The 26,139-nt window shown below is 51.5% G+C and overlaps 1 protein-coding gene across 12 annotated transcripts in view; it reads left to right on the plus strand.

Annotated features, from left to right (window-relative positions):
- Window positions 1–26,139, plus strand: part of MYCBP2 (MYC binding protein 2) — a 3,160,061-nt gene that overhangs the window by 1,245,112 nt on the left and 1,888,810 nt on the right. For all 12 annotated transcript variants that reach the window (XM_069639721.1, XM_069639717.1, XM_069639718.1 and 9 more), the window contains one exon: window positions 9,799–9,990. In XM_069639721.1, coding sequence (XP_069495822.1) covers window positions 9,799–9,990 — 192 coding nt within the window. The remainder of the gene's footprint in view (window positions 1–9,798; window positions 9,991–26,139) is intronic.

The following is a 26,139-nucleotide window of genomic DNA, read 5'->3' on the forward strand; positions in this document are numbered from 1 at the left end:
AGCGAAGTTCAAATTCTGAAGAATTATGTCTGGAAAGGCGTTATTTCGCCCATGTGCAACTTGTGGCCTCAAAAAGGTTTATGAAGGAGACGGCCACATGGACTGTATCTACTGTCTCCACCCGCACCACACGGCGGATACATGTGAGATATGCCAGGGTTTCTCCCAAAAAACCCTTAAGGACCGAAAAAGAAGGCTGGTCGACTGGCTTAATGACGGAGCGGGTGCCTACCCGGCCTCGGAAGTTGGCTCCACGGCCTCCAGGAGCAAGTCGGAGCCTCCATCGAAGAAGGTGCGGCCAGCAGAAATTCGCGCTGAGGACAAGCATAAGGGGAAACAGGCTGGATCCTCCTCATCACATAAAAAGCCCTCCTCCTCCTCATCATCTAAGACGGAGAGGCTAGCGCTGTCAAAATCCTCCTCAGGGGACCGTCCCAGGTCTTCCATGAGTCGGGAAGCTTCAGCCGGGAAGTCGGCATCGAAATCGACGACGAAGTCTAAGGGCTTGACGACGACGACTTGCTCGTCGACCTCAGTGTCATTGACGATGCCTATTACTGTTCAAGCAGCAGTTGGGATTCCTTCGTCGACGGAGGCTCAGTCTATGGCTTGGCTGCCTGAGGTCTATGACCCGATCCCCCCTGAGGTCTTACTGCAGCCAGACACGGCCTGCTTGGCGGAAGGGGAAGGTGACATGGTTCTGCAGCCATCGGATTTAGGCTTAAGGCCTTCCACGTCGACGACGACGGCGACGAGTGCGAGCGGGGGTATGGTACCTATATCATCCACGTTACTGACCCCCCAAACGGTTTTGTCTCTGGATGTGCTTAATACTCTTCAGAAGCTACTACAACGGATGGATACGCAGTTCCCTCAACCTGGGACGGCATCGTCACTTTTGTCTGTACCTTCCGTCGACGAGCAAACTTGTACTGCTCGCCCGTCGACGAAACACCCATCGGCTCCCCAGGCGGCGAAAGATCGTCCTCGAGCTCAGGAGGGGGGTGAGTTGTCGGAGTCCGACTCTATACGTGATGATTCGGGGTCAGACATCTCCCTGTCACCGTCGAGGGACCCGACATGGAATTCGGATGTAGAATTGGAGTCTACGAGGAGCCAGACACAGCCATCTCCCCCTGATGATGTGGGAGCCTTCCATGCAATGATGGGGAAAGCGTGTTCGGAATTCGGCTTGATTCCTGAGGAGCAGAGGAAAGACTGTTTCCTTTTTGACCATATGGGTCAAAGGAGAAAATCGGTATTTGCCATTCCAATCCTTGACCACGTGTGGCAAGAAGGTCTCAAGACGATGCGCCATCCGTTCTCGGAACCAGCCATAAAGGGACGGATCGAGAAAAAGTTTAAAGCTCCGGAGTCCACTCCAAAATGTCTAACATCACAGCCTCTGTCTGACTCGGTGGTGTCGGCGGCAGCGGCTAGGAAGGCCAGGGTCCAGCAAAAATGTTCAACGCCACCGGAAAGCGAGGCTAGGAGGCAGGACGCATTTGGAAAGAAGGTGCTCTCGGTCGGTGCGACGACGGTAAGAGCAGCCAATTCCTTAGCGATCGTGTCACGATATGATAGGGAAATGTGGCACAAATTAGCCCCTATCCTAGAACACCTGCCAGATGAACACCGGAAAGCAGCTATGTTACTGGTGCGGGACGGCGAAGAGGCCTCGAACCACGCTATTAATATCGCAGTTGACCTAGCAGAGTCTGGTTTCAAACAAATCAACCATGGAGTAGTGCTTCGTCGACAAGCGTGGCTCAAATGTACTACTTTCCGTCCTGAAGTACAGTACAAAGTCCTGGACATGCCATGCGAAGGGGAGCACCTGTTTGGCGAAAAGGTTGATGAAGCGCTAAAAGGGATGAAAGAAGACACGGATACTGCTAGGTCCCTCGGCGCCCTTCAAACGGGTAGAAATTTTCGCTCTTTTCGCCCCTTCAGAGGTGCTTCTGGAAACTCCCGCTTTGGTGCCTCGAGGGACCGTGGATTCAACAGGCCCTCGTACTCTTCACAAGGGTTCAGACGAGCGTCCCAGTCGGCACGTGGAAGCAGGGACTATCAATCCTCCAGGCGGCGAGGCTCAGGTCCGTCGTCAACGAAGAACAAGCAAACCAGCAACCAATGACGGCCTTCGGAACGTCCTGGGGGGTCGAGTCTCTCATCACTTCGACCGATGGAAATGCATAACCAGAGATCGATGGGTCCTAGACACGATTCGCATGGGTCATGCGCTACAATTCAAAGACAAGCCTCCGCGTCTTCCTCCTTTATTCTCGACACAGCCCCACCTCCAAATCCTACGACAAGAGGTGGCGCTTATGTTGCGAAAAGGGGCGGTAGAGAGAGTTCCTGTGGTACAGGAAGGCCAAGGAGTTTATTCCAGGTTCTTTGTTGTCAAAAAGCCAAACGGCAAATGGAGGCCCATTCTGGACCTAAGGGTACTCAACAAGTGGCTAAAGAGCCAAAAATTCAAAATGCTAAAACTCCAAGAGGTTATCAGATCGGTGCAACCCATGGACTATCTATCATCACTAGACCTTCAGGATGCTTACTTTCACATCCCAATACGCCCACGACACAGGAGATATTTAAGATTCGTCGTCGGGGAAAAAGCATTTTCAGTTCAAGGTCCTCCCGTTCTGACTCAAGTCCTCCCCCAGGACGTTCACCAAGTGCTTGGCCCCTATAGCGGCCCATTTAAGGAAGGATGGTCATCATGTCTATCCATATCTAGACGACTGGCTAGTCAGAGGGTCATCCAGGGAACAAACACGAGACAGTCTACGAGCCACAATGTCCATATTACAGGAACTGGGCTTCGCAATAAACTTCAACAAGTCCTCAGTAGAGCCTTCGAGGACCTTGGTCTTTCTAGGAGCGGAGTTTCATACACACACAAGCCTGGTGAAACCATCCAGCGAAAGAATTCAGAAACTTCAAAACAAGGCGTCGGAATGGAGAGGCGGTACCAAGGTCTCTGTGCGCAAGTACATGTCCCTGCTAGGGACCATGTCGTCCTGCATTCCGTTAATAAACAACTGCCGTCTGTTTATGAGGCCTTGCCAGGAATTTCTAGCGGACCGTTGGGCGCAGAGCAGAGGTCGCTGGTCCGACAGACTGGTCGTCGACGAACAACTAGTTCAAGCACTCGGCTGGTGGAAAGTGTCTACTCATCTAACGAAAGGGATGCCTCTACTGGAACCAGAGTTCCAAAAGACGGTGGTGACGGATGCATCGCTGAGTGGATGGGGAGCTCATCTGGATACGTTACAGGTACAAGGCCAGTGGTCTTTGCAGGAGTCCTCTCTGCATATCAACCTGCTAGAACTGAGAGCAGTGCGATGGGCTCTGAAGTCTTTTCTTCCGCAACTGAGGGACTCGGTGGTGCGTGTCATGACGGACAACACCACTACGATGTTCTACTTGAGGAAACAAGGAGGGACACGTTCCAGGTCCCTATCGACGGAGGCACAGAAAATCTGGCACTGGGCCCTGCAACACAACATGCAAATCTTAGCGTTTCACCTACCAGGAGTGAAAAACGTGGAAGCCGATGCTCTCAGCAGAGAAATGAACGAAGTTCACGAATGGGTGCTGAACGACCAACAACTTCAACAAGTATTCAAGGAATGGGGACACCCTTCCATAGACCTGTTTGCAACGAAGAACAACAAGAAATGCCATCAGTACGCAAGCAGATGGCCTCAGCAGGACTCACTGGGGGATGCGTTCTCATTCCCATGGACGAACAAATTCCTGTACGCATTTCCTCCTTTTCTCCTTGTCCGGAGGACGTTGCAATGGATCCTCAGGTACCCATGTCGGGTAATTCTGGTGGCCCCATACTGGGCCAGACAGGTGTGGTTTTCAGACCTACTACACTTAGCGACGGCGGAACCGATGAGATTCCAGAAGACCCCCGACCTTCTGTCTCGACAGGAGGGTGTCGTTTGGCATCACGACCCGGACAGCCTCAAATTGACGGCCTGGCTCCTGACTTCGCCGAATTTGGTCGGCTAACGATTCCGGAGGACTGTCGACGTATCCTGCAAGCGGCAAGAGCACCTTCCACAAACGCCTCATACGCGTACAAATGGAAAAGGTTCTGTCAATGGTGTGAGGATCAACCAGGTTTGGCCCCGCAATCGATTAGGCCGGAACAGCTCCTTCCATACTTGCTGTTATTAGCTCAAAAGGGCCTGTCGGTGTCGTCAATAAAAGTACACCTAGCAGCCATTTCCAGGTTTACTCGTCGACGGCACTCGGCGCCATTGTTCAGCGACCGCCTGATTAAGCATTTCCTTAAAGGCCTCTTTCGGAGTTTCCCTCCAGAGAAGAAATTTCCACCGGAGTGGAGCCTCAATCTTGTCTTAACGTCTCTTATGAAACCTCCTTTTGAGCCAATGTCATCATCGTCTCTAAAGTTTCTGTCGTGGAAATTGGCCTTCCTGGTGGCCATCACTTCAGCCCGACGTATTTCAGAAGTTCAAGCTCTAATGGTGGACCCACCATACTTAAGATTTTTCAAGACCAAGGTAGTCCTAGCCACTAACCCACAGTTCATACCAAAAGCTCCTTCGGTGTTTCATAAACACTCTTCTATCGTGTTGCCTACGTTTTTTCCGGAGCCATGCTCGGGAGCGGAGCGCATGCTACACACATTGGATGTAAAAAGGGCTCTCAAGTTTTATCTTCATCGTACGCAACCGTTCAGAGAAACGAGACAGCTGTTTGTGGCCTATGGGTTGGGTGCTAGAGGAAAAGCCATTTCAAAGCAAGGACTATCAAGATGGGTGTCATCTACCATTTCGTACTGCCATTCCAGGGCAGGGAAGCCTCTTCTACGACGGCCAAGAGCTCATTCAACTAGAGCAGCGGCATCGTCGACGGCACTGTGGGCCGGAGTCCCTCTAGGGGACATCTGCATGGCGGCTACCTGGGCGTCTACACACACCTTTACCCGCCATTACTGCCTGTCGCAGCAACATGCCGAAGACACCCGGATGGGACAGGCAGTGCTTCGACACCTATTCCAGTAAGGTAAGCCCCGGCTGCGGGGTTGCATCCTGTGGAATTTTATGACTGTATGTGGTCCGTTTTGTTTTTCCTATGTAAACTATTACTGATGTATACATGATCATAGGGAACGGCCTTTTGCGAAGAAAGTATATGGGTTTGCATGCACACCTCCTCTTGGGGGTAGTACTGCTATGTAATCTATTCAAAGCATGTGAATCCATGAAAGATCCAATGCTGGAGAAGGGAATAGTTTCTTACCTGTAACTCCATTTCTCCAGCATTGGTATCTTTCATGGATTCACATGCGCCCACCTGCCTCCCCTGATCATGCAAACCGGTTCCCCCACTACTTTGGGGGCCGAAATCTGAGGGAGCGCGGGGGCGGGGCCTGTATTTATATCATGACGTCCTGACGGCACGGGCACGCATGATACAAAACGAGGCGGATAGGACGCATAAGCGTCGAAAAAGTTTTCCTACGGGAAAGGGTCTATATAATGTACCGGGGATTCCCAGCCTGACGACGGGGAATATTCAAAGCATGTGAATCCATGAAAGATACCAATGCTGGAGAAATGGAGTTACAGGTAAGAAACTATTCCCTTCTACTCGAGGCACTGGGGCTTCCATAGCTTTCATTGCAAATGTTCCCCTTGAGTCCATCTGCAAAGCGGCTACCTGGAGTTCTGTACACACCTTTACAAAACACTACTGTCTAGATGCACACTCTAGATCTGACTCCCAGGTGGGACAGGCAGTATTAAGACATCTTTTCTCTACTGTTCCTTCTCATAACCCACCGCCAACTCCGGGTACTGCTCGCTAGTCTATGCACAGCATGTGATTCTAAGCAGATTAACAAACATCAGAAAACAATGCATTACTTACCGTAAAGCATTTCTTATGGTTCTATCTGCTTAGATTCACATGCGCCCACCCTTCCTCCCCGCTCGGATGGCAGGAACATAGACATCTTTCTATATCTCTCACTTTTCTGTACTCACTCACGTATAGAAGGCTCCCTCAGGGCAGAAGAAAATACAATCTGAGGGACCTCGACGCGTGAGGGATTGTGGGTACAACGCACGTCACTATAGGGATAGTGTTACAGACACGCCTTGTCGACGTCCCCTTTTCGACTACGAAAAACAAAATGCAATACTCCGCAGTGACCACTGGATGTCGGACCTATGCACAGCATGTGAATCTAAGCAGATACAACCATCAGAAATGCTTTTACGGTAAGTAATGCATATATATATATATATATTCTGAGGCTTTTAGAATCTGCTTGGTTCACATGCTATGCATAGGCCGACATCTAGTGGTAGCTGCAGAGTGTTACAGTTTTTGTTTTCGAAACTTAGAGACGTTGACAGGGCGTGCCGGCAATACTATCCCTAGTGTGACATCTACTGTACCCATGGTCCAACATGCGTCGAGGTCCCTCAGTTTATTTTTCTGCCATCATAGCCGGACGGATATTGCGTTGATCCTCCTTGGCTGACGCCATTATTTAGAAAAGTTTAGTTCTAGTATTTCTCTGTCCTTTCATTATCCGTTCGCTTCAAGATCTTCGGCGATGGCTTCAAGGACACATTTTCAATCGTCGACTGCAGCATCCCGTCTCGACGATCCTTTGTCTACAGCCTCTGAAGGCCCACCGGGCCTTGGCCCTGCACAGTAGGGAGAGTGGGGGGGTGGTTCATATTCTAGTCTCGTTAAGAGAATGTATATTCCCCATTCCTCCCAAATATTTCACCAGGCTGCCAGCCCCATACATCATGGAAAACGCACCTTTTTGCCCTTCCTGCAATGGGAAGCTCCCTTGGAAACTTTTGCACTGGGTGTGCAATCTCCCTGGAGATCACCCTGAGGGACTATGCAAGTCTTGTGAACTGTTCAGGCCTAAAGGACCGCAAGACCAAACGCTGGGCCCACCATGCCATGCAGGCTGAGGCCGCCATGGACGTCGAGGGAGCCTACAGCGATGGCAGCATCAATGTCTTAAGTGGTGATCGGGATCCATCGGATTCCCGTGTGCGAGCCCCTGACCCCACCAGGCAGGCCGACAGTTCAGCTACAGGGACGACACCCGGCGGCTCAAGCACTACCAATACTCGTCACACTAAGCACACCTCCCACAGCCGAAGGTCGACCACACCGCCAACCGATATGCCACACGCGGCATCGAAGGGGAGGTCCGAACTTTCCCTGTCCTCCTGGGCCATCAGTCGCCATCACCACACAACAGGACCCCGAAACAGACGGTAGAGTCTGTTGTTTCTGACACTGCGTCTAAACCTATAAAGTCCTCAGTTGCCGACGACCGGGCGTCGAAAGACGCGTCTACAGCCTCTAAGAAAGGCACAAATGGCTCTAAAATGAGCAAGTTAAGCAAAAATCACATTCCCCACACCCTGTTAATGGCCCCAATGCAAAAGACCACAAATCTTCACGTCACAGCTGGAAAAAGTCGAAACTACTAGAAGCAGGAATTCCACTACCTCAGAGGGCACTCTTTCAGGGGCTATGCACCATAATAGAACCCCTGTCCAAGAGCCCACATTTACACCTGCGACTCCCTTTGTAGTACCAAGCTAGAAACTAGAAACCCTCCTAAACATGCCCATTGAACCCAACGCTTGTTTGGCAAAGCGGTGGAGGATGCTCTCAAGAGCTTGAAAGAGGAATATGACACCTCAAATCCCTAGGGCAGCTTACCAACAAACCCTTTGGGCAAAGAGGAGGCTCTAACTCTCACCGGTTTAGAGGACTAAACTCCCAACCGGCCTCAAATTACAATCAAGGTGGCCAAGATTTTCCTTGGGGTTCGTTATCGGGGCAATCCTCACAGCAGGTTTTTCCAAGAGGCCAAAGAAGGTCTCGAAGTAGGGGCAGATCCTCCTTCTGAAGAGGCGGCTCAACTTCCCCTAAGCAATGGCCACCCGCTACAGGTTCCTTCCCATGCCACTCCAGTAGGAGGTCGTATGTCACACTTTCCCTCGCGTGGGAAGGAATCACTTGGACAAGTAAGTACTTTCCACTGTGGCGAGAGGATACTGCATAGAACTGATCCAAACACCAAGCAACCACCCTCAAAGACAAAGGCAATCTTCACAGGAAGAATAACTTATCCTGTTGGAAGAGGTGAAGACGCTGCTTCTAAAGGACGCTATAGAGATTTCTAGACATGGGAGGGCCAGCAGTCCAAGTGCACCCAGTCGGTAGAGACTGGGGTAGGTGCAGAGAGAAGTGCTCTCTAGGATTTATTACAGATGAAGTGCAGTGTGGGGTGCAGGGCACTAAGGCAAATGCAGAGAGGACTGGCAGGGGTGCCAGGGACCTGTGAAATCTGACACTAGGCGGCCAGTCAGCAAGCTGTATGGAAGAGGAGGGAGAGATGGAAGAGCAGAGAGCTAGGTTAGCAGGGAAGGGGGAGAGAGGAGGAGGAGGAGGAGGAGGAGGAGGAGGAGGAGGAGGAGGAGGAAGAAGGTCTTGAGGAGTTTCCGGAACTTAAGAAGATCAAGCTCAAGAGGGAGGGTGGCAGGGAGGCTATTCCAGATGGAGGCACCTGTTGAGGATAAGTATCTCCCTCCAAATATCTGTTTCAAGAACCAGCTCACTCGCAGAAGGTTGGAGGTGGATGAGCAGAGAGCTTGAGAGGGAAAGTATTTAGGTAAGCAACGTTGCAGGTAAGTAGGTCCCAGGCACCAGAAAGCCTTTTGGACAATGCAGAGGGTCTTTAATTTGATCCTTGCAGCCATAGGGAGCCAGTGAAGGGATTTCATTGTGGAAGAGATGCGGTCCCTGGGCCTGAGGCCAAGGATAACTCTTACGGTTCTGTTCTGGATGAGTTGCAGAGGGCATAGGGCAGAAGCAGGGAGGTCGAGGGAGAGGCATTTGCAGTTGTTCAGCCTAGAGAACTAGGGCTCTGGAGACAGTGCGAGTCTGGGGGAAAGTGAGAAAAGGTAGAGTGCCTCAGAGGAGATGTAGTTGATAGTTAGACTTTTTTGAGATGTCAGAAATGTGGGAGGAGAAGCAGACCGTGGAGTCAAAGGTGACCCCAAGGTTTTTGGCCTCACAGGTGGGGGTGGGCGCGGGGCCGGCTAGAGTGGGAAAGTGGGAGCAAGGGTGCCAATGTGAACAATCTGTTTTACTGGCGTTGTGGCAGAGGTCGTTTGCAGCACACCATGACTGAATAGCGGACAGACAGTCTGGTATGAGTGAGGAGGAGGAAGCGGCTGAGGGTAGCCTGAAGGATAGTTGCGTGTTATCCGCATAACAATGGAAATTAGAGGTGAAGGTGACAATCACACGTGCCAAGGTAATCATATAGACATCGAAGAACCAGGGTGATAGGTTAGATCCCTGTGGAACGCTGCAGGTTGAAAGAGTGATAGTCGTGAGAAAGGCTCCAAGTTCGACCTGGGATGGGCGATTGGAGTGAAAAGCGGTTAACCACGCCAGATTCTGACCTTTGATTCCCAGTGTCACGAAGACGTGTGATCAGGATTTTGTGGTTAACCGTGTCAAAGGCGGAGGAGAGATCTAAGTTGATAGGATATGTCCAAGTTGCAGAATCTTTTGGAGAAGGAATAATCAATCAGAAAGAAGATTACAGAAGGTAAGTAATTTGTTCCTTACTGGCAGATATGTTTTTTAAATTCTTTTCTGGTTGCGAGATCCTAAAGTATACTTTTTCTGTGTTTTTTAATGGATGTCAATTTGCGCAGGTCCTTTCTAATTCACATTTGGTTCTTGCAGAGTGAGGAGAACATCTCTGGCATAACCAGCTTCAGGGAAGTGCTAGAGAAAATGCTGGTCATTGTTGTGCTGCCAGTACGGAATAGCCTAAGACGGGAAAATGAGCTCTTCTCTTCACACCTAGTCTCGAACACGTGTGGTTTGCTTGCCAGCATAGTCAGCGAACTTACTGCATCTGCAATGGGATCAGAGGTAATGTTTGAGTTGCATCATTGAAACACACTTTTGAGACATTCAGACTCTTTGATATGAAAGGGTCTGATTTTGCATCCCCTACCTCCTTTTCAAGACAGACTGAAGATGTTTTAATCTGCAATGTTTACTTGAGGTATAGCCAATAAATCGTGCATACATTTAAAATCAGAAAATAAATTGAGGAAATAAAATAGGCTGAACTCAATTGCAATGTAAATCCATTTGTATATGTGAATATATGACCGCTCCAAAATAAAATTAGGCGATGACTGCACAGTACAGTAAGCTATTTGTCTATATTTGGTTGTCCATGGTATCATCAATAGACACAGTTGCTAATGTACTTACACAGCTGTCCCTATTCTGCCTTGGGTTTTTGTTCATGGTATTTTGTCCATAGTCTGTATATGAATCCCGGTCCATGGTGTCTGGCCATGTAAGGGTATTCATGGACAGGCAACCTTTGGATAAGCAAAAGGTCTTGTATAGAGCCCTTATGGCAGTAATGGTGGCCTCGCTGTGCATGGTCTTTAAGAAAAAAGATGGTGTTTTTTTATTTAATTGGGATAGTGAAAAGGCAGGTATGGAAAACCTGTAGTGTTGATGAGGGTGGGATTGAAGCCCATTACCACTGTGCCTATATGAAAACTCACTTGTTTGTTGAGGGTATACATGGGTGTAAGATTGGCCATAAGAGCAGCCCTCTGCTCGCAAGGAAGCGATTTAATCACTGTAATTTTGGTCCATTGTCCCTGTATCAGGAGTCTACAAGGACAGGCAACCAGAGTTGTTAATTGTTATTCTCCAGCATGGGGTCTGGCATGGATTCACATGCTCATGAATATTCCCCGTCGTCAGGCTGGGAATCCTCGGTAAAGAAAAAACCAGTATCAGTTTCGTTTCTGATCTGTCTTTCGTAGTAACAACCAATCACTGGTCTCTGCGTCATACTGACCACAGCCAATGACTGCCCTCTACCTAAGCACCGCCTCTGGCAGCCATCTTCAGATTTTTACCGCACGTTCATGTGTTGGGATCCTCGTGCTATTGCTCTCGAGCGTTAGTGCTATTTTCGCGCTTTTTCACAAAAAACTTCGATTCTTTCGGTCAAAAGAGCCTCAAGCTCCACCGATCCTACATCCGATCAACGGGGACCCGTGTCGGATTCGTCTGTGCCCCTCAAGGGTGAAGATTTCGTCGAGCTACACTTCGGAGGACTCCAGAAGCTTCTCAGGCCCGGTCTCGGAGATGGCCCAGGAGAAGGGAAGCTCGACGCCCGGAAAGCTGTTCAGGGTCTGCCCTGGATGCCAGCTGCAGAACGTCTTTAAGGAGGACGAACACTCTTTCTGCCTTTACTGCCTTCATGAGGACAAGACGCACGTGGAGAAGGACTGTGCGTTTTGCGGCAACATGTCGGCACGGACCATGAAGGACCGCCATCAACGTCTCGCCAACTGGCTGGAGGGTAAGAGCCCGTCTGGCGAGAAGAAGAAGAAATCCGAGCGGTCTTCTAAGACCTTTGAGGGCGCCCCGGCGACGGGGGCCCAACATAAGGCTAAGCACCGCGAGTCCGCTGAGCGCCGAACGGTCGGGCTCTACGGGCGCCAGGCAGGGCGCACCCTCCCCGGCACCATCAACCACGAGCCAACGCTCTGGGTCGGGTAAGAGGAAGGCCGAGCACCCGGCGAAGCTCCTGGAGAGGCCCCGGTCGAGCTCTAAGGCAGAGGAGGAGCGTGGCAGTGCCCCCTCCCTCAAGGATAAGGCGGTGAGCGCACCTAAGGTGGTGAAGGCCTTGATCCATCCGACCAAGCCCTCTATCGAAACGGTCGCGGCGGCCCTGGCTCAGCCTGTGGAGGCTGCACCAGTGGTGGCGACCTCGGGGCCCAGAATCTCCCTGCCTCCTCGGAGGGAGTCTTCTTTTGTGCCCATCGATAGGACCCCCGTGAAACCCTCCGTGGGGAAGAAGAAGGGGGGGCAGGGCGTCGTCGTAGATTCGGCCTCAACCTCAGAAGAGGAGCTGATCGAGGTCTTAAGCCACGGCCTAGGCGTGGAAGAAGGCCAGCCCGTCGGAATGGACCCCGACGCAGGTGACGACGACGACATCGTCGAGGATACCGACGGGGCCCCTGCTCGCCCGTCGGACTCCCCTCTGCCAGCGCCGCAAGACAATTCGGCGGCCATTTTGTTGGCCATACAGTCCTTATGCTCCGAGATAAGGACGAGGCTACCGTTACCGACGGAGGAACCTCTCCCGTCGGGGGATCCAGAACCGGGACATTCTGGTGTTCCCCCTACCAAGAAAAGAAGGATCCATCCACCACCTCCTTTTCAACCGTCGCGCCCCGTCCAGCCCTCCTCCCCGTCCACCCGAGGGGATGATACGGGGACTGACACGGCAGCGACGGGTACGGACGACGAGGCATACGACGAGGATTTTCCGTCGTCGCCTCCCGCCAGGGCTTCTCCGCCCGACGAGATCGGATCTTTCCACTCCATGATCTCCAGGGCTTCCGAGCTTTTCCAACTCTGCCCTGAGGAGAAGAAAAAGGAAGGCTTCCTTTATCAGCGGCGCGAGGCCAAGAGGAAGACGGTCCTCGCAGTGCCTCTGTTGGACGACATTTGGGATGAGGGCCTTTCCCTCCTCAAGAACCCTTCCACGACGCCAGCTAGAAGAGACCGGTACGAGAAAAAGTACCGGGTCCCGGACACTGCCCCCCTGTGCCTCCGGGCGCAGCCTACCCCGGATTCCGTCGTCTCCGCGGCAGCCAGGAAGAAAGCGGGGGGGGGTGCGGCCTCCACATCGACTTCCCCGCCGGACGGCGAGGGAAGGAAATTGGATGCTATGGGACGTAGAGTCATCTCGTCGGCAGCGACGACGATTAAAACGGCCAACGCCTTGGCTATCGTGGCTCGCTACGACAGGGAGCTCTGGTACAAGATAGCCCCCCTGCTGGATTTTCTGCCGGACGACAAGAGGGCGGAGGCCCTGGAGATCCTGCAGGAAGGTGAGGTGGCCTCGGACCACGCCATCACCGTGGCGACGGACATCGCGACACTGGGTTCCGCCAGCTGGGCAACAGCGTTTGCCTTCGACGTCGTGGATGGCTCAAAGCTACGGACTTCCGGCAGGACGTCCAGACCAGAGTCCTGGACATGCCCTTCGACGGGAACAATCTGTTTGGGAAGACAGTGGACGATTCCCTTCAGGCCATCAAGGCGGATACTGAGACGGCCCGGGCCCTTGGAGTTCTGCAGCAACGACGGACGCCCTTTCGGAGCAGCGGAGGCAAGGGCGCCTCCAAAGGTTCCGGCGGCGGTTTCGCTTCCTACCGTCAAGCGGCCCGCTCGTCGTCGCAAGAGGCCTACAGAGGACGAGGCAAGTCTAGCGGACCCCGCCGTCGTCGCCAAGGAGGTCAAGGCGGCAAGGCCGCGTCCAAGCAGGATTGAACCGGCCGTGGGGTCGGGCCCCCACCGAAGCACCCCGGTGGGAGGCCGGCTGGCGGGCTTCGTCAGCGTGTGGGAGTCCATCTCCACCGACCGTTGGGTGCTGGACGCCCTGGCCCGGGGCCACGCGCTCGAGTTTCAAAGAAGGTGCCCGCGCGTCCCCCCCGTGGCCAGGAAAGAACTTCACGCCCCTCAACTTCTCCTGGAGGTAAAGGCGATGCTCAGGAAGGGCGCCATCGAACTCGTCCCAAAGGGGCTTCGGGGCTCCGGAGTCTACTCGAGATACTTCCTCGTGAAGAAGAAGACGGGAGGATGGCGCCCCATCCTAGACCTGCGACGTCTGAACAAGTTCATCAAGGCGCAGAAGTTCCGGATGGTCACCCTCCAGCACGTCCTGGGTCAGCTGGAGGAAGGAGACTTCCTATCGTCGTTGGATTTGGAGGATGCCTACTTCCACATTCCCATCCTAAAGGGGCACCGGAAATTTCTCAGGTTCGTGGTCCAAGGGCGTCATTACCAGTTCAAAGCCCTTCCCTTCGGACTACGGTCGGCACCCAGGGTATTCACCAAGTGCCTCGCACCGGTGGCGGCGCAGCTGCGCCGCGAGGGGATTCACGTCTACCCCTACCTGGACGACTGGCTCATCCGCGCCAAGACGAGGGAGCTCGCCGTGGTCCACACGGCAAGGACCGTCCAACTCCTCACGGACCTGGGATTCTCCGTGAACTACGCCAAATCCCACCTGGTGCCCGCGCAAGTCGCACTGTTTCTGGGAGCGAGGCTCGACACAGTGTCCCTTCTGGCCTCCCCGTCGGAGGAGAGGACCAGGACCATCTTGGGCAAGGTGCAACGGATGTTGGTGGCCGACGCGGCCAAAGTGAGGTCCATCAAGTCCCTCCTCGGGATGATGTCTTCCTGCATCTACCTCATTCCCATGTGCAGGCTCCGGATGCGCCCGTTGCAAGAATTCCTGGATGCGCGCTGGATCCAGACGACGGGCAGCTTCGAGGAAAGGATCAAGCTCGACGAGAGCTTCCGACGAGCGATACGGTGGTGGGGCACCCGCGCGCATCTGACGGCGGGCATGGACTTCCAGGCCCCAGCCCACCAGGAGACTGTGACCACGGATGCCTCCCTGGAAGGGTGGGGAGCGCACACCGAAAATCTGCACGCAAGGGGACTCTGGCTCCCGACGGAGAAGTCCCTGCATATCAACGTCCTGGAGCTCCGTGCAGTGTTTTGGGCCCTCAGGTCCTTCCTTCCGTCCCTCAAGGGCAAGGTGGTGAGGATCTTCACCGACAACACCACCACCATGTTTTACATCAGGAAACAGGGCGGAACCAGGTCCCCAGCGCTGTCCAAGGAGGCGCAGGACCTGTGGCATTGGGCCGTCGCCCAAGGGATTTTTCTGGTGCCGTTTCATCTGGCAGGGATAAAAAACACCATCGCCGACTCACTCAGCAGGGAGCTGCGCTCGTGCCACGAGTGGGAACTACGGCAGGATCTGGTGGATCGCCTCTTCCGACGGTGGGGCACACCCCAGATCGACCTGTTCGCGACGGCGACGAACACCAAGTGCCGGAGGTTCGCCAGCAGGTTTCCCCAGACGAGGAGCATGGGCGATGCTTTCTCGTTCCCCTGGGAGGGCCTGTTCCTCTACGCGTTCCCTCCTTTGCCTCTGCTAATCCGGCTCATCAACCAGCTCAAGAGGTCACGGTGCAGGATGATCCTCGTCGCACCTGCGTGGCCGAGGCAGATATGGTTCCCGGACTTGCTGGACTTGTCAGCGTCCCCGCCGATCAAGCTGCCGGCGGACGCGGATCTACTCTCCAGGGAAGGAGGCGCCATCCTCCACCACGACCCAAAGTCGCTGAACTTGCAGGCCTGGCTCCTGCAGCGCTAGAGTTTGGAGGATACGACATACCGGCCGATTGCAGAGAGGTTCTTGCAAAGGCCAGGGCGTCCTCGACTCTTAAATGCTACGGACACAAATGGAAGAGGTTCTCTGTCTGGTGCCGCGCACAGAAGATTAACCCTCTACGGATTACGGCTCCCCAAGTACTGCCGTACCTGCTGACGCTGGCCAAAGCTGGTCTGGCACACGCGTCCATCAAGATTCATCTTGCTGCGATCTCCCGATACACCAGAACCACGGGGCGGACGTCCTTGTGGTCTCATCGTCTGGTGAAAGAGTTCATGAAGGGACTGTTCAGATCGTTCCCGCCGGTGAAGGCTCCGGCCCCGGCGTGGGAGCTCAACGTGGTGCTGACCAAGCTCATGGGACTTCCGTTCGAGCCTCTGCACTCGGCCCCGTTGAAGTTTCTATCGTGGAAAACAGCTTTTCTTGTGGCCATCACCTCCGCACGACGAGTGGGAGAGATCCAGGCCCTTTCCTGCAAGGCCCCGTACTTGACTTTCCACGACACGAGGGTAGTGCTCAGGACGCACCCCTCCTTCATGCCCAAGGTACCGTCGGACTTCCATCTCAACGAACCCTTGGTGTTGCCTGTGTTCTTCCCGTCGCCTTCGTCGCCGGCTGAGAGGACTTTGCACTCGCTGGATGTAGCTAGAGCGCTGAAGTTCTACGTGGACCGCACGAAGGGTTTTCGGAAGACGTCACAACTCTTTGTGAACTTTGGACCTGTCAATCAGGGGAAGGCTCTCTCGAAGGCTTCCATCTCCAGATGGCTCTCCGGCTGTATCATGTGCTGTCACCGGTTGGCAAACCGACCGCTGCCTGGCCGTCCGAGAGCCCATTCCACCAGAGCGATCGCAGCTACCACGGCGTTCCTATCTGGTGTGCCCCTGCTGGACATATGCAGGGCTGCTACGTGGAGGTCGACGCACACCTTCACGAAATTCTACTGCGTCGACCGGGATTCCAGGGAGGAGTCCAGGGTCGGCCAAGCAGTGCTGCGCAACCTGTTCGCCTGAGGTGAGCCTGGTGAGGAGGTAAGATGCTTAATGTTGAGTTGATGTGATGCTTGATGTTGAGCCTTTGCCACCTCCCGTGGTTGTGCATGTGTGTACTGCTATGTATTCTTTATTCATGAGCATGTGAATCCATGCCAGACCCCATGCTGGAGAAGGAACAAGTTACTTAACTGTAACTGTTGTTCTCCAGCATGGGTCTGGCATGGATTCACATGCGAACCCTCCCGCCTACCCCTCTGCGGCTCTTCACTTGGTCATACTGCCACTTCACGTGCTTCCAAATCTGAAGATGGCTGCCAGAGGCGGTGCTTAGGTAGAGGGCAGTCATTGGCTGTGGTCAGTATGACGCAGAGACCAGTGATTGGTTGTTACTACGAAAGACAGATCAGAAACGAAACTGATACTGGTTTTTTCTTTACCGAGGATTCCCAGCCTGACGACGGGGAATATTCATGAGCATGTGAATCCATGCCAGACCCATGCTGGAGAACAACAGTTACAGGTAAGTAACTTGTTCCTTCATGTTTATCCTTGTTCATGTTCACTGTAATTTGGCCATGGTTTATCAATAATCCATGGACCTGAAACTTTGATTTTACTATTCCTTTTTTGTGTAGATAATACAGTTGAGTGGAATGAATGTTTGGAAGGAAAATGTGTATTTTGAAGCGATTGCCTCCTCCGACTTATTCCACATCTATGACAGTTGTGCACTTCGGAAAACTTTTCAGCATCCTGCGTCGATGGCGTCAAGCCGGTGTCCCTCGAGGGCCTCCGTCGAGGGTCGACGTCATCGGATGTGGCATGGCGCCCGTTGCCTCAGTTCTGTTTTTTCCAACAGCGAACGTGTTAGCTTGGTTAAACTCTGTGCGCCTCGTGGATTCTTCGAATCTCTAATGTCTATTTCTTCGACCCCCTCCGACTCCAAGGTCTGGGTTCAAGACTTGCCAGGACTGCAAGTCCAAGATGTTGTTGACCGACCCTCACCATATTTGCTTATGGTGCCTGGGTGAGTCGCACGACACTGACGACTGCTCCAAATGCCAGTCTCTTATAGCCAAGGCCATGCGTGAAAGGAAGGGGAAGCTCCATGCAGGTAAGCCTTTGAAAAAGTCCCGTAAGACCGGATCGAAGTCTAGGATTTCCACCGACGACTCGAGGGGCGAATCTCAGCGTTGGGAGGAACCTCAAGGTTCTCGGTCCCAGAGTGGTTCCAGCCATTCCTCGTCTTTGCGGCACTCTAGGAAGCGCCGACTCTGGTCGCCTTCCCCGTCCTCTTCGGAGGATGGTGCCGTGCGTACGGTCGCCTGTCCCACGAAGTCCTCGACGCCGGAGGAGTGGGCAGTGTTTAAAGAGCAAATGATGGCGATTTTCCAGTCGCAAGGCACGGTTCCTGTCGCGCCTTCTCATGAAGCCGGCAGAGAACGCTCTCGATCCGTGGCTCGCACGCCTTCAGGCACAGGCTTGCGCCGCGACTCGCACCGGGAGCCTTCGAGGTCCCGTGCAGACAAAAGCAGTCGCAAGAGCCATGCGTCCAGGTCTCGGTCCTCGTCCCCAGCGAGACCGTTGCAGCCTGTGGAGGTGCCGATGCCGACTCGTTCGGCGCCAGTCCAGTCAGACTCGGACGATGCTGTTCCGCCCTATCAGCCCACGCCTGTAGCAGTGTCGACGCCGAAGGTCTCGGCCTCAATACCATCGCTGCGGATTCCGGCATTGAAGCCCTCGGCGGTCTCGACGTCTATGTTCTCGATGCCCTCGGCATCGAGGCTCTCGGCGCCCTCTGCGCTTTTTGGGCGTGATGTATCTGAGGAGTTTCCTGGGGCTTCCTCTACATCCGGGAGGCCGGTATTGGGCTCCAGGCCCTCTTTCGCTTTGGCTGGGTTTTCCAAGCCTTTGCCTGAAATTTTTGAAGAGGAGGAAAGATCGGACATTGGAGATCCTGTTTCTCAGGATGAGCCTCTGGGATTGTTGGGTGACAGTCCATTGGAGGAGTTGCGGCAGTCCCTACATGACGCCAGTGGCCTGGATACTTCTCCGGAGGTTGGCTTTGGTAGGCCTGAGCCGGTGGCTGATGCAGGCTCTTCCTACAGGCGGCTCATGTCTAGGGTTTGTGAATACCTGGGGTGGTCCAGTCCTCCTGAGGATTTTATTCAGGATGACCTTACTGACATCTTGGACCAAGGTCCCTCCTCTGACCCGGTATTGCCTTTCCATCTTACATGCAAAAAAGGGTGTCATCGGCTTGGCAGGCCGCGGAATTGCTTCCGGCGGTCAATAATAACTTGGTGAAAAAGTACCGCCCATCTGTTAGTGACCCCAGCTATTTGTCTACTCACCCCACTCCCGAGCGTTTGGTGGTTCAGGCGGCTACGGCCACCTCGAGGCAGAAGGCATACCCTACCACCCCTTCGGGATAGGGACGACAAGCGCTTTGACGGATGGGCTCGGAGGGTCTTTTCTTCAGGGAACATGGCACTGAAAGCGGTCAACTCCAGATGTGGCCTGTTAAGATTTACACACACACTGTGGACCTGTATTTCCTACGCAGCTGAACATATTCCCAAGGGGGAGGAAAGGGATGGCTTCCTAGCCATTGTGCGTGAGGGCAAGGATGCTATGTGTGAATCCCTTCAGTCAAGTTGGACACAGCAGACTGTGTCAGCTGGTCCATGGCTGCGAGCACTGTACTATGCAGTTTTGCGTGGTTGCGGAAGTCAGGGTTTGCTTCTGATATGCAATCCCGTCTTCTGAACATGCCCTTTCATGGTGTTCATTTATTTGGCAGCAAGGCTGACGAGAGCCTTGAGAGTTTGCAGACCTTCAAAGCTGCAGCAAAGTCTTTGAGCGCTGCAGTATGGCATGGCAACCACAGCCTTTTCGTCCTAGGGGACAGCAGGATTGGTTCTTGTCTCTGGATCTCAAGGATGCTTACTTTCATGTGCTGGTTCATCCCAAGCACAGGAAGTACCTGAGGTTCGCGGCTGGCGACTCGCACTTTCAGTTTCGGGTCCTGCTGTTCGGATTGACCTCCGCCCCAAGGGTCTTCCCCAAGCTGATGGTGGTGGCGGCAGCGTACCTCAGGAGAGGGGGAATTCACGTCTACCCCTACCTGGATGATTAATTGATGAGGGCGCGCTCTACAGAACAAGCCCTGGATCATCTCTCCGTCACCTGCCATTCCTTTCACAAGCTGGGCTTCTCCCTAAATTTAAAGACGTCGCATTTGACACCTTCCCAGCGGCTCCAATACATCGGAGCAGTGCTCGACACGTCCCTGGGGCAGTGTTCGCCTCCCCAGGTGAGGGCTCATCACATTCTGCTGATGGGAAACAAGTTTCAATGTGCCCAGAGTCTCCCGGCTTTCGAATTCTTAAGGTTGCTCAGCCTCATGGCATCCTGCATTTTCTGGTGCCAGAGGCCAGACTGCGAATGAGATCCCTGCAGTGGGTTCTCAAGATGCAGTGGTCGCAGTTCTCCGGCAGGATGTCGGATTCCGTTCAGATTCCGATCTCGGTCGCCCAGAATCTTCTATGGGGGGCCAACGAAGGCAATCTGATAAAGGGGGCACCGTTTTGGCAACCATGGCCAGAGGTGACGATCGTGACGGATGCCTCCCTAACAGGATGGGGCGCTCATGCCAATGAGTTGACAGTCAGCGGCCGTTGGTCTCCGTCGGAGTCTAGACTCCACATCAGTCTGCTAGAGCTGAGAGCCATCAGGCTGGCCCTGAAGGCTTTTCTGCCGTCTGTGCGGGAGAAGACTGTCCTGGTTATGACGGGCAACACAGTGGCCATGCATTACCTCAACAAAAGGGGGTGGGGGCAGTGTCACTCCCGTTATGCAGGGAGGCGATACAGCTCTGGTTCTGGGCCATACAACAGGAAATCTCGATCTCGGCAGTTCATCTGGCCGGAAACGAAAACGCGGCCGTGGATGCTCTGAGCAGGCAGAGTGCAGTCTCTCATGTGTGGGAGCTGGCTCAGGAAGTCCTTTTGGAGATCTTCGCCCTTTGGGGAACCCCACAAGTGGATCTCATCGCCATCAGTGTCAACCGGAAGTGTGAGAGATTTTGCTCGGAGGAATATCCCCCAAGAGGAGCCGTAGGGGACGCGTTCGTAGTGGAGTGGTCCTTCCCACTGCTGTACGCGTTTCCTCCAGTCCCCGTCATTCCTCAAGTGTTGCGGAGGTTACGGAAGTTCGGTTCCTGAATGATCCTCATTGCTCCAGACTGGACCAGGAGAGCGTCGTACCTGGACCTTCTCGACATGTCCATCTGCCCTCCACACCGTCTTCCCTACCGAGACGATCTGCTCTCACTGGAGGGGGGTCAGGTTTACCATCCAGAGGTCAGGTCGCTCAACCTTCATGCTTGGTATCTGAAAGGTTGAGATACAAGGATTGGGACCTCCCGGATCTTGTGATGGAGGTGTTGCTTTGGGCCCGGCAGCCCGCAGCGAAATCCCTGTATTTATTTATTACATTTATAATACACCCAGACCCTGAGGTATCACAGCGTAGTTACAGTCAAATCAGATATAGTGTTAATGGTGTTCTTTACAAAGAGGTGTTAGTTTTGGTTACAATTCTGCAAAATATACAGTTATATACTTTTATATACAGTAAGGATGCAGAGATAGTCTGGGAGACGGGATACTATGTTGTGTTAAAACTGGTTAACCTTGTTTTGAGCAATTTTTTAAAGTGTGGGAAGGATGTTCCATTCTTGATGTACCGTTGGCGGATGTTCTGCGACTGGTGCAGGGGTCAGAATGTGGTTCCTTTCCAATGTTCCATTCCTATGGTGTTGTCTTTTCTGCTTTCTTTAGCCCACAAGGGCCTTCAAGTGGGTACCATTAAGGGTTACCTGGCGGAGCTGTCTATATTTAAGCGCTCGTCTGAAGAGTGTTCTTACTTTAAGATTCCTTTGATTTCACACTTTCTGAAGGGACTGTCTAATGTGTTTCCACCGTCCCCTTTCCAGGTGCCGCATTGGGAATTGAATTTGGTTTTAAAGTTCCTGGTGGGAACTCCGTTTGAGCCCTTACACTCTTGTCCGCTGATACTGTTGTCTTTTAAAACTATTTTAGTTGCGGTTACCTCCGCACGCAGAGTGAGTGAATTGCAGGCACTGTCTGCCAAGCAACCCTTTACTTTTTTCCATAAGGACAGGGCTGTCCTGCGGGTGCGACTTTCTTTTCTTCCGAAGGTTGTGTCTGAATTTCATTTGAGCCAGCAGGTGGTTCTTCTGGCTTTTTATCCTCCTTCGCATCCTGGTAAGAAAGAGGAGAGGCTCCATAGGCTGGATCCTAAGAGAGCTTTGAGCTTTAATCTTTCACGGATGTCCCGGGTCAGAGTGGACGATCAGCTCTTTGTAGGTTATGCTGGACACCGCTTGGGTCAGGCTGTTTCCAAACAGACGTTGTCCAGATGGATTGTTTTGACTATCACCGAATGCTACCGTTTGGTGGGGAAGGACCCTCCGGTAGGCTTACAGGCTCACTCTACTAGGGGTGTGGCTGCCTCCACTGCTCTACAAAGGGGTATTCCTATTCGCAATATTTGTGAAGCAGCCACATGGGCCTCTGTCCATACTTTTGTTAAACACTATTCCCTGGACTTCATCCATGGGCAGGATTTGGCCTTTGGTAAGGCAGTCCTCTATTCAGCCATTTGATTGGGTACTCTAAATTTCACATTCTAAATTCTTTCCCTCCTCCATAGTATGGTACTGCTTTGGGAGTCTGTCATAGATGTGGAATACGTCGGAAGACGCAATCCCTTCGAAGAACAAGCTACTCACCAAACTGGTAACGTTCTTTCGATGGGATGTTCCTCCGACGTATTCCACATCGCCCTCCCAGCCTGCCCATCTGGAGAATTTCCCTTGTGATTACAGCTTCCATTTCCACAAGGCTGTAGGCAGTTATACTGGTAGGAGACTGGTGTCACATGTTCTGGGAGAAAAAACTAAACTGAATCAAGGCCGCCGTGCGTCCTTTATATAACATCCTGTGACGTCGACCCTCGACGGAGGCCCTCGAGGGACATCGGCTCGACGCCATCGACGCAGGACGCCCTCTGCTGAAAAGTTTTCGGAAGTGCACAGCTGTGGGACACAACTGTCATAGATGTGGAATACATCGGAGGAACATCCCATCGAAAGAACGTTCCCAGTTTGGTAAGTAACTTGTTCTTCTGTTAACAATAAGTTACTCTTTTTCAGCAACCCCTCACTGGGACCATATGAGGGATAGTTTTACCCACCCCTCTGCTGAGGGATGTCAAAAAATCAAACCTAATGGCAAAACAATTTTCCAACCAAAAGGTAGACCTAGACCTCTCTATAATGGTTGCTGTAGCAGAGCAGTTAGGCTTAACTCAGGGGAGGGGCAAGGATCGTAGTGAAGTACAGTTATTCCCCACTGTCACCCTAAAACAATACACTGTATTTGTAAGCTAAACAATAGACACTTCCTTAAAAACAGCAAACATTGAGTAGCTGTTGGGTCAAATGAGTACTGTGGGTTAAGCATAATAGAAGAAGCAAAGCATATGTATAAAACAGGAATGTTAAATGAACACCCATCACACTCCTAATACTAATTGCAAGCCAACTCCCTGGGGGTGTAGGCACAAAATATTAAGGCTAAGGGGTGGGAAGAAAGGAGAAACAAAGTCAATATAAGCTTAGATTAATCTTGTTCCTGGTCAGGACCCAAAATGCCACACAGAAAACAGTCACAAATTCCTATGCCTCTATTACATTCTGACCTGCCCTGGTTCTAATAATCTCCGGTCAAAATGGCTGGCTAATCATTTTAGTAAATTCACAACCTTGACGGTGGATGAGTGGTGGGGGGAGACTGATGTCAAGCACCCAAACCTCGCTGACCTTGGCTTTGCTGGCCTTCTTGAAAGAAATCTTCGAACTAATGGTGCCCAAGCAAACTAAAGCAAAGCCGTTGACTGAAGCTGAGGGAGCATCCAGTCAAATGGAAGATCTTGCCAGTCTACCCAAGTGAATGGGGTGAACTTTATGCTACTGAGTATGGGCGCTCCCAGTGTGGGTTTTGGGATTTGGGTTTGAGTGTGAATTGAGATGTAGATCGTGATTTCAAATTTGCAGAATTTTAATAATCTAAGATGTCTGTCTTCTTATTTTGTTTTGTAGATAATGTTTAAGTTAAGTTGAAAACCAAATGCTAATAAAAACAAAAAAAACAAAAAATTACGATAATTAAGATAAATGATACACATGCACACCATACACAAAATACAGCTTCTAGAGGGAGAAATAATGTGTTACTTCCTTAGCAACAATACGCAGGGGACGAAAAATGGAGTTTGATAGCAACAGAACCAAGAGGGCTCATTACACTCCCAAGAATAGTGATTCAGTCCTAGTAGCTAAACATTTCCATAAGCAGCAATGCAATGTGTAGAACTCCATAACACCATTTAGGATTAGTGGCACATGCTAGAAATCCAGTTCTTTAGCCTTAAACTCCTAGGTCACAAGGTGGATCCAAGAAACATACCAAAATAGAGGTAAGTACCTTCAAAGTCACTTCTGAAAAGTTTTAGGTAAGTTCCGAAATTCCCCTTTGGAATAAACGGGACAAACGCTTTAGGCAGAGCTGCTGTTATGGGAATAATTCGGGTAAGTTTGAGTAATGCTCCAAAGGTGCAGAAAAGGGCCGCAACTGATGCAGTCCAAGGTTTTCAAATATTAGGAGTCCCAGAAAGAAAGTAAGCCTGGCACGATTCATGCTAATGGAGGCGTATAGTATAAGGGGGTCTGAAAAAACCCCAGGGCCACAGGGACCACTGAGGGGAAGAATCTAGAATAATCTACCAGCCCATGTCCTATGGGTAAGTACTCGCAATGATGGTTCCTGAAAAAGCAATTTAGGAATGACGAAACAACCCAGTGAGTAAACCGTTTCCTTTGCAAGTCAAAGGACATGAACCCTGGACCAACGACAAACCAGACGACCCAAAATAAGAAAATGAATTTTCAAGGACCAAGGAGCCTGCCGTGATAATAATTACAAAGATCGCTCCAGAAACATGCAGGAACCCGACCAAATGGATCAGGACACCTAGGAAGGCATAGAACCAGCCGGCCGAAACCTGTCCCACAAAGGAAACAATGGTGGTGACAGATAAGCAGTAGAGATGGGGTAGTGGTTTCCTAATGCCCTTCTGGTCAACGGCAACTTTCTACCTTAACGCCACGACCAATCGGGTAATTTGGGAAGACAACTGTAAAATGACCCAGAAATGGTCCCAGCTCAAGATTCTCAGTCAATCGAGTGCAGAGGAAAAGGACAGCCCAGGAAGGATGTACAGCAGCCAAAACTAAAAACCAGAGCCAAGGAAAAGGCCAGCCTGGATGGCAACATCCGGTTCTAAAATTGCAACAGCTTGTCTTCAAAGCCAAAATCATCCAACAACAAATTATCTGCAGCATTCCAGCAGACTAGCGAAGCAAGGTTAGGAGCTACCTGAGATTTACCCAAAAGCTCAGGTCAACTCACACAAAGTGTGTATTTTCTTGTCTAGGGCTAGAACCAGTCTAAACCCATATAGAGGGTGCAGCGCTGGGCTCATATTGAGCCCATGTTTGCATGTTTGCACATTGACCATTTTAGAGGAGGAATGAAAAAATAAATTAGTACCCCAGTGGATACCTAAAAGGTACATTGGCCTACAAATGCAGTAAAATGGGATGCACCCGTGTCGATGGAAATTTGCATAATGAAATATTTTTCATAACACTATAGTCTTGAGGCATTTTTCTGCATTTTTATCCATATTATGCCAAATGATTTTAGATGTGTACATAACACTTTAGTAAATTCCCATGCACATCTTTTGTATATAGAATATAATGTTTACAGATATATTGTGTGGTTATTTACTGTGTGGTCTTCTTTTATTGTTAAATAATGAAAAGTATTTGTACTGTTAATGCACGTTTAAACCAGTTCACTCCTTCTGAAGGGATGGGTTGACTTGCCTGCTCATGCCCTTCTACAACTTGGAGAGTCAGCAGCTTATTATGTCAGGGATGCAAATTATACAGTACTTCCGAACATTTGCTACCTACATTTGGGTCTGCTACCAAGCGATGCACAGCAGTGCTGCAGCTGTTAAGGTAGGCTTGCCTACAGAGTTGAGCGCTTCTCAGATGTACCTTTTGAAAGTGGTTTTTATTTCACCTGTCAACTTCAACATTAGAATCAAGGCAGATCATAAACCACTTGGTTGGCCAGATGAGGGGTGTTAATTGGGAGATGCTACCTGTTCGGAACCATTTCTCTTTTTGCAAGTTTTCCTCCATAGTTTTCTATGGAATCCCATTCTATTTGCTGTTTTTATCCTGGCCTGCCTTCTTAAAGGGAATTAAAGCCTTCAGCTTCACTTCCCTTGGCTTTGGTCATTATTATGGGGAAACTGCTCACTCCTTAAAACTATAAATACTGGGAAACTTTATTTCCCTTTTGAATGCATGTTCTTTTTAACATTGCACACAGCACCTTACAGTGCATTACAATGGGGATGTTTTTGTATTGCCCTAGCTTTTTACTCATGGGATGTTTGCTTTCTTTTATATGTGCCTGAAGACCAGCTGGTGGCAGCAGATATCATTTTTGCATTCTTTTTGGTGTGCGCACTGTGGAGAATCCTGGGGATCCCCACTAAAACCCAGCCTAGCGTCTCCTCCTCTGTGGCCAGGAGAGGGCAGGCGCTTCCTGATCTCCA

This window comes from Ambystoma mexicanum, chromosome 7q, assembly GCF_040938575.1.
Source record: "Ambystoma mexicanum isolate Mex_15411 chromosome 7q, UKY_AmexF1_1, whole genome shotgun sequence".
Lineage (NCBI taxonomy): Eukaryota > Metazoa > Chordata > Amphibia > Caudata > Ambystomatidae > Ambystoma > Ambystoma mexicanum.